A 12,938-nucleotide genomic window follows, 5' to 3' on the forward strand; every position below is an offset into this window, starting at 1 on the left:
ATCAAAGAGGCCATGCTGAGCAACAAGTCATTCAAAAGCCCCGTGTGAGCATGTGCTCGCTGCCCGCTTCACCAGCTCAGAGCTGGAGCGTCCGTGGAGCTACAGCTCGGCTTTAAGGCACTTAAACGAACTGAAGGTCGTGCACGCAGCAGAATATACAGCTACAGAATAAAAGGTTTTCAACCCAGCGTAGATTACTGTCAGACATTTATCTTTTATTTACTACAAGTGAATTCTGAAGTGTGTTGATTTTAAAGTTTATTCCATGTCCTGTGCTGAAAACATAAAGTAGCGATGAATGTCAATAGAACTTTATTTAAAACGGACACGGAGATCAGCACTTTTCCACCACAAAGAGACGAGGAACTTCTTGTTTTTCGCTCCACAGGAATAAAGTTGTTGTCACAGCGACTCAGCACAACCAAAACTCCTGAGTCATGCCTGAGCTGTTGTGCTCTCTGACAACGGTCACATGCCAATCTAAACAGTGTGATGAGAAGTACAGTGGCCCACTTCACCCGAGTCATAACACAGTAATCATGAGTCAGCTGCAGCTCGGTTTGCCCGTAGCGGTCGTGCGATGGGAAGCGTGCTCGCGGCCCGGTCGTGGTGCCGCTTTGTGCCGGACCAGCGTTTTTCTCTGCTGACCGTCACCTGACTCAGAGAAATGCTGAGCTGGGAGGAGTTACACTGCACTCGAACAAAGGACGCTTTCAACACATGTACACATCAGCTGTACTGTACGTGTCCTGTAAAGGCCACTGTACACACTGTGCATGTCGCACATACTATACACCACAACTACACGTAATCGAGAGTACGGAGGCAACATTTTCTGTTGAGTTTAAAAACAAAAACACTTCCTGTATCGTGGGCTGCATGTTGTTTATTAAACAATGGGAAAAGAAAGTGATAAAACGCCACAACAAATATCCATTAAATTTAAACAAAAGAACATTCGATATCTGCCCACAATACATTTTAATCTACAGATAACAAAACTTTATTCATTATTTTCTGATATCACCTCACATCATTACAGGTTATATAACATTTTCAAAATAAAAGACACCTCAAAAATATGTCTGACCCCTCGCATGTCAAATCAGACCCAATATGCCGAAAACGAAAACATATTCTCTGTGTGCATGTGTGGGCAGGGCAGACTGAATTGGAAAACGGGGTCAGGGGGCTTTTGTTGGTTTGGCCTCAGTGTTGCTTACACATGGGATCATACTGAGAAGCACACACACAAAAATAATGATGCTTCCTGATCATCAGTTCCACATGTGAGTCAAAATGAGAAGTGGTAACATTTTCAGTTCAGCAAGTAAACCAGACACGGTGGACGCTTTCAGGAAGAGACGAGCATCGAAAATAGTCCAGGTAAAACAAACTGAAACGTCGATCACAGATTTCTGTGGTCAGCTTTGTTCCAGTGGCAACCCAACTTTGACCTTGACATAAAACATCCAATCAGAGAGATGCATTTTTGCCACAATAAGACACCATCACCAACATGTTAGTTTACACACACACATCGTGGCTTTACAAATTCCTACTTCCTGCGAGTAAAAAAAACCCCACCTGTATCATAAAAGCTCTGTGACCTTAAAAAGTCACTAATCTATGCTCTTCACCACCGACCGTATTATCGCTTGCAGTCGACCAATCAGGGCTTTGCAGGCGGGATAATATCTTCCTACATAACCAGCTAAAGAAAAAGTATTAGGCTTCATTATTTGATTTGTTTAAACTGTCATTTAGGTGAATATTGAGATGAAATGCTGGAGGTTCTGCTCAGCAGGTGATTAATTAATCAATCACATTTTGTATTGTAGAAAGTAATTGGAGCAGCATGTTGAAAACACTGACTTTTACTTCTTCTCTTCTGAGTGTTTCCAGCCACCTAATTTGCTGTGATGGGATTGTTTTGGGGCACCACAGCTGAAGTGGAATATCCATGCCAAGAGACTATGGCTATGTTGCAGGGTATCAAAGGTGCATAGTTCATCAAACAGCTTCATCAAATACAACGTGGCCCAGAATATGAACGAAAATGAGATCTGTGTTTTCTGTTGGACAAGGAAAAATCAGGCGGACATTCGTGTTTTCCCCTGGATTTTCTGAGCTGGATCAGCAGGAGGTCACAGAGGTTGTGATTATGAAGGGCAAGAAAAGGAAGAAAACAACCTTTGAGTTTCAATATTTTCTAAACGATCACAGCTACAAATGAACAGCACAGTCAGCTGCTCTGACTGGCTGTGCTCCTGGTGTACCCTCCCTGTATGTGTCCATCCACCAGCTACAGCACCTGCCAGCACTTCACTCAGCTCAAACCACTCTGTTGCCCCGCCGCTTCGCCAAGGGCTCTCCACTACACGCCAGCAAGCAGCAGGCCGGCTCTCCCCCTCGTGCTGGGTTACCAGGGACGGGGCTGTCGAGTGGGGGGGTGTCTGTTACAACTTGTAATGAGATCTGTCGCGAGCACTTCACAGCGGCTGCTGTTGTTTACCGTCGCAGATGAAGTGACGTCGGGAGCGTGCAGGCTAATCCTGCAAGCGGGAAACAAAGACAGCAGGAAAGCAGCGCAGGGAAAATGAAATGTCGGTCAGTGTTTACCGTTGACGCAGAATTTAATTGTGTCGACTGTATCGCAAACAGCACGGAGTCATCGGCGCGTTATGCAACTTTGCCTGCAGGGAGCCAACACTGACTGACCATGAGCGCTAGTGGACTAGACAATCAATAGCAGCAACTGATTGAAATTCAGATGTTCAATACTTGTCCCACTTTAGAAAAGTGGAGGGGTGCAGCAGAACAAACAGCCTCTGGCTTCGGACTTCATCAGAACACTCTCTTCCCAAGGACTCACAAACAGATGGATTGATTGGATTGATTTATTCCCAACAATATCATCACTCTAAGTCCACAGGGACATTGGTTTTTATCTCCTTTCCATGCACTGCTGCTTTAACACTGCACTCATTACTCACTCCTTGCCTGTAACACTGGCCACCAAGGAAGGCTGATTCACCGCACTGAATTTCACTCCGTATGAATTAGATTTAATTGCCCGCAGAGTAAATAAAACCCAAAGAAACATCCTGTCTTCATTCTTCAAAAGCTGCAATTGCTCATTTATTACACACAGAGCAAATACAGTGACGCAAACCCTCTGCGCAGTCGAAGACAGGCTTCCTGATAAGGCTGAAAAGAAAACTTTTTCCCTTAAATCCATCACCACCCACTCTGTCACATTGTACATCGATAGTGGAGGGCAAAAAGAGACAGAGAGGGAGGAAACTGATGCCTTTTTTTGTCACTTTCATTTTTACAAATCTTCATTTTTCTCTGTATGACTGACTGACTGACGTGTTTTAACCTCCACTTAGTCCGTGTCATTAAAGCTCTCGGAGCTCTACGCTCCAACAGTCAACTACACTCATCCTGAGAAGAAAACAACAAAACAAAAAAACTTGCCACATGGGAAATGATACATCGATAAGTTTCCGGTAGAAGCAGCGGTGGCTCGTTTTGGATAAACAGCAGAAGAAGAGAAGAGCTGTGTAGTTCGGAGCTGGTAGACAAAATACAAATCAAACATCATCAAGAGCAAATGAAAACACGGCGTTGAACGCACACCAGACAGTAGGGTTGCTTGGCCTGTGGCAAAAGAGGAACTTACAGTAACTTCACAGTTGGTATATTTCCACATTGTGTGTTCAGATCTTCCTTACTACTTTATGCAGCCACCCGGGCTATGCTAGCTGACGACAGTCGGTAAAATCCACCAAATAGGTGCCTGCCTGTTTGTTGAAGCACAGTGACTTGTTTTGCTAACTTCCTGGAGTCTATGCTGGTGTCTTGCCGACTGCTGGGCTTCCTTCTGCTCAGTTAAGCTAAATGCCTGCAGCCTTATATCTAACAGATATAAGAGTGGTATCTTCTTATTTTAAGTTATTTCCCCAAATCTTGCTTTAAATACAGAAAATGTCATGTGCAGACATCTTACTTTAATGCTGGGTGACTAGTTTACTGTGTGTGTTTCCAGCATCTCGCCAAACACTGTTAATGACAGGCTGAGTCAAACGCCCTGAAGCGACTTCAGAGTAGAGTCATCTGATAGCTCATGCACTCCTGGCCCGTGATGATAAATTATTGACTCCAGGTTGAAAATGCGACAAAGGATGGCCTCTTGAACACGCTCTCTTTGTGCAGAGACCTGAAAGCTCCACTGTCTGAGCCTCTTCTTCCACTCCCTGCCTCCTCCCATCTTCCTCCCTCTTCTCTCTCCTCCCCCACCCCTCCGGAGCTCCACCCACACAGCTACTGAATGGAAAGGTGTGCCTGCTCTTACCACACAGTATCTGTTTACTCAAAGCTGCTTTCACTTACATGGGACGCACTGCAGCTGCTCCTGTGAGGAGGCTTACAGCTAATACATTCACATGTTCATAGACTGTCCCTGTGTAGTAAAGCACAAAGCAGCCCCCCGGCTTCAAAGAAAAGCTTTGCAGTGAGCACATGCACTTGAGAATGCATGTGGTTTGATTAATAGCATTAGCGGAGGAAAGGCCCGGCTACATCCTTCCCATGTGGTGCGGGAAAATTCCTTGGAAACATGCATACAGGTTGCCTATAAACTCCCCTAGCCCCATCCCCCGCCATCATACGGTATTGAAGACATGTGACCATAAGTATGTAATGGTTCCAGACGTGGTTGAGCATTGAGCAGGTTTTTGTTCTGTACTCTCTGCTCAACAGGAAATGCTCCTTGACCCCAAATCCCCTGGTGGATGTGGAATCCAAAAAACCGGGGGTCTGGGGGTCCAAAATCTGCGGCAGAGCTGCAAATAGAACAAACTCCAGTTTGTGCCGCATGAATTGTCAGTTATGAAACTATGAAGCAAAACAGTCAAACTTCTCCAAACCGCTGATAAACTTGTTAAAATTCATTGCACAATTGGCCTTGAAACTGTTTTAATGACCTATAACCAAGAGCTTGGAGCTGATTTCTGTATTCTAAATTTGGAGCCCGGGCCTGAGAAAATAAGCTATGCAAGAATTTGCATCAGGGCCCTGGCATTTGGAAGCTGTTCAGATAAGAGCCTGGTAATTGCTCACATTTGACTTTTCAAACAGTGACTTCTAAAAAACCCTAATGCAATGTCCAGCTTGATGAGAATGAATTAGCTTTCACCCTCCTGAAATGGAGAAACTGTTCAGGGATGAGGAACTGCAACTTAAGCATAAAAATGTTTCCAGACCAAGAAAGGATGAGGAGTTTTGCTAATGTTCAACTGTATCTCGATAGACATACAGAGCCGGAATCTGCTTTCTCAATCATTGGCACTGAAACAGGTGTTAGACCAAAGAAAACTGTATATCAAAACACAGAGGAGATGCCATTCAGGGGTATTTAAGGGAACAAGAAAAGTTGTGTCATATGTCTGAAACTTGCTGCACTTGATTACTGAACTGCTTAAGATGGAAAACTACCTGCAAACATTTATGGGAGGTAAATTTTGCAATCAAACCCCTAAATGTTTGCGAGCCTGGAATGTGGTTTGTTAGTTTTTTCTTTCTGATAACTATCATTGTGATTAAAGGTTTAAAGGTTATTTTATTTTCAACAAAAACTGAGAATCTAGCACTGGAGTTGATTTGAGCTGAATGCTAACATCAGCATGCTAACATAATCTCAGTGACAATGCTAACATGTTGATGTTTAGCAGGTTTGATGTTTACCATCTTCACCATCACAGTTTAATGTGTTGGCATACCATAATTTGCTTATTAGCACTAAAAAGTGCAGCTGGGGCTGATGTCATTGAAATTTGTCTTGTAATTTTGACCTGACGATCGGACAACCACAGGCATCAGGACTCAACCTCTGGGGACCATGAACGTCTAGTAGCCAGACATAGCCAGACCAACCAACAACCATTATTATCCACAGAACTGCCCTTCTAGCGTTGCATAAAATCAAATTAGCTTGTTGGTTTTCAAAAGACTGTGTAACAAAGCAACTCTAAAGGATCAATCTGCATGTGCCGTCCCATTGACCTGTAAACACAGCCACTGGTTCTCCAACAAGAGCCTGAGTAAACAGCACTGGAGAACAAAAGTCCTTCCCAGGGACTTGAAGTTGGGTTATATAAGAGTCATTAAACACAGGGTCGGTATCTTCTGACACGCCATACATCAACCCAGGAGCTTCAGGCTGTAAAGAGTAGATGGATTCCTCCTGACTGAAAGGTTCTCATTAGCAGCAGATAACTAGATGTTTCGCTTAATTATGAAACATGTTCGATCAAACCCAGACCGTGTTCACGCGGGATCGGCTTGCAGCCAGAGGCAAAAATATAAAGGGAGGAAGAAGAGAATAAGGTAGAAGTGAATTGAATGGCAAAATCACAGTTTTGATTTCCAACTGGGACAACTGGAGCGAAAGCAATGAGGAAATCAAGTTGAGAATTGACAAGAAGCTTTAATGTTTTTGACAGAAACAAATAGGAACCGATTTAACTGCAAAAATTTACTCATCTTGCAAATGGCTGTAACCGCTACATATGACTGAACTATAATTATTTTTTCACATAAATCCAAATCCAAAGATTTTCAAAAACATGAATATTTCTGGGTTCTTTCAAGTGTCTGAATGCTAGCGTTCATCCATAATGCTGTCAGTTAAATGCCAGACAGACAATTTCCATCTTCAGTGGAAAATTTCTGAATAATAATAAAAAAAAAAGTCAGACTCTACCTCTAATTGCACCCCCCAGGCTGAGCCCACACATAAAACTTCCTGCTATGGGACGAGTGGATGGCTGGATGCTCCTCGGTCCTCGCAGCTGGGCGTCAGCCTGTGATCCCATCAATCTGGACCAACGAGACAGGGTCCTGACAGCGTGACCCGGACCGGCTCACTGGGGAGCTCCTGTTGGGATTTATATCCCGGCTGTGTTAACCATGACAGCAAGCGGACGTACGATTATCAGCACCCAGGAGTACTCAAGACTGCTGCTACGACGTCTTTCAATTTTCTTACTATTTCACAGACAGCAGCCGCTGCCCTGAAAGATGACTAAGTGGCTGAGAAATGGATACTGACCGTCTCCTGCAGAGAAAACGACAGACCGCTGCTCATTTCCCTGAAGCATCTTTGAGTCAGACAGAAGTGGCATCGGAGACACGGTTCTCTGTCTCGCCTTTTTTAAAAGGAACAGTTTGATTTAAAAAATATGCTAATTCTCTCTCTTGCTGAGAGTTAGATGAAAGGTTTGAAACCTTTGTCATTAGCTTAGCTTGGCATAAAGATTGGACACCATCTAACACATTTGCTTGTTTGATCTGTGGAAAAATCCATGTGTAAAAACGCTGTGTTTTTCTTTTCATGGGGTATAATGTGCAACAGTATTATACAGCCAGTAGCACTGACTTCTGTAAAAACTTGAGATGTGCTGGTAGGTGGATTATTTACCTTTGGGCAGAGTCAGGCTGCAGTCTTTATGCTCAGCTAAACAAACCCACTCCTGGTTGTCTTCATATTTAGTGTGCAAACGTAACACTGGTCTCGACCTTCTCGTCTAAAACTCGACAAAAGTGCAAACGAGCAAATTTCCCAAACTTGTTTAAAAAGTGATGCTGAACACCGAAGGTCAAAGAGGGCGGTTTTATCTGAACAACTGGGTTGTACTAAAAGCTCTGGAAACCTGCTTCCACAGTCCGTTTCTAATACTTAATGTATTACAAGACTGTTAAATGTTATTAGGGGTTCTCAGCATTTGAGGGAAGAGAAAATGTTAGTGGCCCACTAAACCTTTTCTCAGCTTTCCCAGAGGATCTGAACTGATGACCCGCAGAGGATTACACTACTGTTACAAGCACTAGGTACTTCCATGATAATAACTGCATGTGAGTTTAATCAGGGGCTGCAGGATGGAAAACATCACATGACACAGCCAGACAGTTTATCAAATACTGCAAAAACAAAAAGCGGCACACTCTTCAGTGCACTCATGTTTAATGTAGTGAAAAGAAGCAACATTTCAGCACATAGCGCCTTTATCGGCACAGAGAGCGGAGCCGGCTGCCACACAGAGAGACAGAGGGGGGAATTCACTCTTTTTACATTGACTGCTTTGTCATCGTCGGCCCGTGACGCTCTTCTTCTTTTGTTAGCGGTGTGCTGTGCAAGGTGCATCATGGGAACAGAGGAATCTGATGACGGGAAGTATTTTGTGAGATGGCCAGAACTGACATTACACATCCTATTATGCAATCTAGCCAACAGCTGCCGCTGTGGAACACAACACTTAACTTTTTATGGTCTTCTTCTTACTTGACCTGAAACGTCACACAGTCACTCATGTGTTGAGTCAGTTTCCTGAGCCATGACACTTGTGGGACGCTGCAGTTTTAAATTTCTGTTAAACTTTCTGAGGACAGAAAACTAAAGTTGGACTGTCCTCCTTGATGAAGACTAATCTTTATGCGGTTACAAAGACTGTTATTTTCTCCAGATGCAGTGAAATGTCAGTCACCGTGGATGTAGGTCAGGATGCCCGGTTTGGACTCCTGCTGCCAGCGACAGCACCACCCGAGGAGCGCCGATTAGTCAAACTGGGGAGTGTAAAGTGATGACAAGTCTGTCTGATGACTGATTCACTTAGTGGGCACTTCTTGCCTAACTGTCACTCAAAAGGACAAGTCACTGCACAGCCTTCTGGCCTGCGGGGTGGATTAATTGAGTCCTACGTCATGATTCACAGAAATGTATTGACCAACACACTGCTGCTGCCGCTGCTTGTCAGCCAGACCGCCCAGAGCATGATACACTCCAAAAAGAAAAATCCATGAACTCAGTCAGAAGGTTATGTGAAGAGACACACCAGACACTTCATAATTGAGCTTTTTCTATCCATTCAGAAATGAGATATGGGCCATATCTGTCAATTTGAGACTCAAGGTCTTTTCTGGCAAAAGTGAACAAATCAGGGCATCAGTTGATCTTATCTGTGACCTGGCTTGTACAGTCTGAGCAGGGGAATGTGGGTGTGAGCACAGCGGTTGGGATGTGGAAGATGGGAAGTGGGAGGTTTACAGGCAGGGCCTGAATGAAGGTACTGCAACTTATATCCTTATAAGGACAAACCTGGACAAATTAGCAGCAGACGGTTAACACCTGAACTCCACCTTCCAGCTATGAAAACAACGAAAAAAAAATGTCTGAGACTTTCAAAAACCGACAATGACGTGTGTGTGGCTTTGTTTGTTTGTTTAAAAATACTAAAGCATAACCGAAGTCCTATGCTGTAGGAGTGAAAATATGTGGGAGCTGCAGCTTTAAGTAACATCTGGCACGGCGTACCTGAGACACCTGGGTCTGCACAGACATTAAGATTCCAAGATAAGAGGATACCAGCGCCCTTATGCTTGGAGGTCAGGTTAAGACTTGCAGCGGACTCCAAATATTTCAAGCACTCCCTGTGCAACACGGACTTCTGTTGCTGCAATAAACTCTTCCTTGTCTCTGAGACCCAAGCAGGATTACTGTGGTAAAATATTTGCCATCCGATTATCACCAACTGACAAACAAACAAACGAATGATCTTCAGGCTATAAGGGAAGTAAAGAAACACATGGGGAGGAACGCTGAACAGTTGTGAGCTATTATAACTAATTCACATGGTTGTTGACTTCTATCGGTAATCCGCACTAAGCAAAACCATGCAAATGGCCAACTGTCAATAATTACCTTTTGTTTTTCTTGTATGTTTTGCTGCTGTCTTTATTCTGTGCCTGTTTGTATGTTTTCAACGCTTGACGTCTGTTTGAATAAACCAGCTAACATCTACTTTGAGGGCTAAGGAAGCACCTCCAAGATGTTGGCTGAATCGCTTCAATACAAAAAAGAGTCAGAATTTGATAGGAAACAATCAGTAAACATGAGGGCCTTCTAGACTATCTGTTCATCAGCACCAGAGCTGACTGCTGAAGCCTGGAGGGTGTGTGTGTGTGCAAACATATGGCTAAATGTGTGTGTGACAGTAAACTACACTCAGCCCTGTGGCCGGGAACAGGAGGCTTCCCATTCAGCCTGTAATTGTGTGTAGTCGGATCCCAACATGTCCACTTATCGCTGCTCTCTGTGGAGAGGAACAGATGAATAAAACACTCCTGCACTCTGCAGGATGACTGGCTCACTGATGGTCGTGCAGGAGCAGAACCGTACGAGCCATCAGGGGAAAAGTATTTCACCATGATGGACTCCTTCAGGTCTGTGATCCAAAATGGAGGAGATGTGTCAGGCGGCTGAACTGTGAAGGTGTTCCTGCTTCCTGCAGGCCTGTGCTAACTTTCTTTTTATTGCATGATTGCGTTTTCGTTACTGGAAAAGCACAACAGACGCAGGAGATGAAGTCCTCCTGAAGTCCTGACGAATCCCTGACGGTCGTTCACACCTGACAATCAGCTCCCTCATACCTCCTCTTGACTTCCTCTAATTCGCTTTCAACCGGTAGCAGCCTGTCGATGACATAATCCAGGAAACTAGAAGCCGACAGCCTCGCAGTGCAAGAAAGAAACTTGGGGAAAAAGTTTTCCAACGGCAGCGAGAGGGGCCGATTATTACCATTTTTGGGCACGCTTGCTCCATGCAAGCCCAGCCCAAACCGCAGCGCTTACTCAGATTCCACAGCGCCTTTCTTCCTCGCTTTTCAAAGCGCAGGAAAAGTATGGGGAGCGGAGGAAAAAAAAGTTAACACCCCTTCTTCTCGAAACAGACCATTCATACTCAGTCTGGAAGCGGAGCTGCAGCTGTTAGACGCGTGTAGATGATTTGAGCTTGTTAAGACAACATATGGAAGTCTTACTTATTAAAGGTGACCCGTGTGCGCGCCGCGTTAAGGAGCTCATATTCAACCAAGGGGTAAGGGGGAAGCAGTAGCGTATCCTGACTTTTAAAGGGTGAAAAAAACCCTTAACTTCCAGACTGTCCATTTAATACAGCGAACAACCTCTAAAACAAATGCAAAATCTATTTATTTGCCCCCAAAAGCCTGAATTGCGCTGTAACACGCAGAACCCGGGCGTGAATTCGGCAAACACCTCATAAAGGAGGCGCGAGTTGAGTTATGGTGGGGTTACCCTCCTCCTCACACACCCAAACACACACACACGCTTCATCATCCCCCGGTTGTTAAGTATGGCCTAATCCACGTCGCATCATAAGCCAGATGACAGGAGGGGCCAGTCACACACCATATGCAGTCAAGCGCATGGCTGACATCTGTTGCGCTGGAAAGGTGGGCGACCAGTCCGGTTTTTGTTTCTCTACTCCCTTTGCACACACCCCCGCCCTGCTTCTACTCTTTTCCTCCTGCTGCACAGATAAAGGGTGGGCCTCCTGCATTTAAGTGCCGCTACGGGACATTTCATAGCGCCGTACAGGATAAGCCCGAGTGTGCTGCGAGATCAGGAGGCGAGAAAAGTTTTGGAGCAGGATCGGGCTCGTGATAAAAGTAGCCGAGGAGGGCGCACAGGTGATTACCAAAGCGACAATGAGCCCAGTAATTAAACAGCTGCCAGTCGGCCGCCACACTCTGTAGTCAAACACACGCAGCAGACATCCTAATTAACGTGTGAGAATTATGATGATTATTATCATCATAATCATCACACGCAACAACCCCACTTCCGCACCTTTACACCGGAGGTAGAAGGAAGTCAGTCTCACCTTTCTCTGCTGCTTCTCCCATGCAGGATCCAGGAGGAGATCCCGATCCCAGTCATCTTCTTGGTGCATATAGTCATCTTCTCCATCATACTGTTCCATATTATACATGTATCTGTAAAGCTGTGTGGATATGGACGCTCTCTGCTTCTCTCGTGTGTCCCCCGGTCCTCGGCGAGGTGATGTTTTACAGCAGAATATTAGCTCGGTCTACTCTCCGCCACGCATTCAAGACGGTGTGTGGATGAAATTAACGGTCCACCCCCGGCTTGCTTCCCTCTGCCTGTCTGTCTGCCTGTCTCTCGCTCTCTCTCTCTCTCTGTCTCTCTCTTTCCCCTCCAACTCTGCCTCTTTTCTCTCCCTATCTGCTCTAGTTTTTGCCCAGCAGGAGCACGCAGCGGTAGGCAGGTCCAGTGGCGAGGAACGACAGACGCAAAAACTTTGCCTCAGACAAATTGAATCGATAGCCGACCGAGGGATGTGATTGGACGCCTCCGGGCTCACAGGACCCGCCCCCTGAAAGCGGATTGGCTGGTGGGGCTGTCTGTGCGGAGGCTTTATATCCAAGGTTGACTGCATAGGTTGATCCAAACATCTAACTGCTGGACTGCCAGGATACTTCACGTTGAAACGCGTTACTTCACACGGGGTAACTAAAGCTCTACAACCGGAAACTGTTTATTATTTAAACTACTGCTGATGAAGCAGTTTTGTTAATATTTGTCGAGTTTCTAAGCAATGATTAAAGACCCTGTTAAAGCCACTGTTTAACCCTTTACATGAGTAATGTTAGTAAAATTACAAGCAGTACCCGGTGATGTACATTTACTCAAGTACTGTGCTTAAGTAAAATTATCAGGTGCAGATTTTTAACAAATGTGCAAAGTAACTAGGTCTTTAAGTGATCGAATAGGTGTTGTGTTGAGTATTTTTACTTTTTATACTTAAAGTATATTTTGATGCTAATATACGTCAGCACTTCTGCTTTGGGTGGAGGAGGAGTATTTTGACATTTGAAAGATCTGAATGATTTTTTTAAACCAGCACAAATGTACTCAAAAGTAAAAGTACATTCAAAGCTACATTTGCTGATAATACCTAAACTATTGGAATATTACAGCTGCATAACATGTAAACAGCATATTGGACCTGATCTAAGTGGAGCTAATTTGAATGCAGTGGAGTAAGGATAAATAAA

General features: G+C 44.6%; 1 protein-coding gene across 6 annotated transcripts in view; it reads right to left on the reverse strand.

Annotated features, from left to right (window-relative positions):
- The window catches only part of actn1 (actinin, alpha 1), a 48,709-nt gene extending 36,567 nt beyond the window's left edge, over positions 1-12,142 (reverse strand). For 4 of the 6 annotated variants that reach the window (XM_046413034.1, XM_046413032.1, XM_046413033.1 and 1 more), the window contains exon 1: positions 11,744-12,142. In XM_046413034.1, coding sequence (XP_046268990.1) covers positions 11,744-11,851 — 108 coding nt within the window. In that variant the 5' untranslated portion in view covers positions 11,852-12,142. Of the gene's footprint in view, positions 1-3,483; positions 4,224-11,743 lie in introns of those variants that run through there. The other 2 variants (XM_046413031.1, XM_046413036.1) reach the window with 2 other exon arrangements.
- Between the last annotated feature and the right edge of the window lie 796 nt (positions 12,143-12,938).

This window comes from Scatophagus argus, chromosome 15, assembly GCF_020382885.2.
Source record: "Scatophagus argus isolate fScaArg1 chromosome 15, fScaArg1.pri, whole genome shotgun sequence".
In the NCBI taxonomy this organism is placed as follows: Eukaryota; Metazoa; Chordata; class Actinopteri; family Scatophagidae; genus Scatophagus; species Scatophagus argus.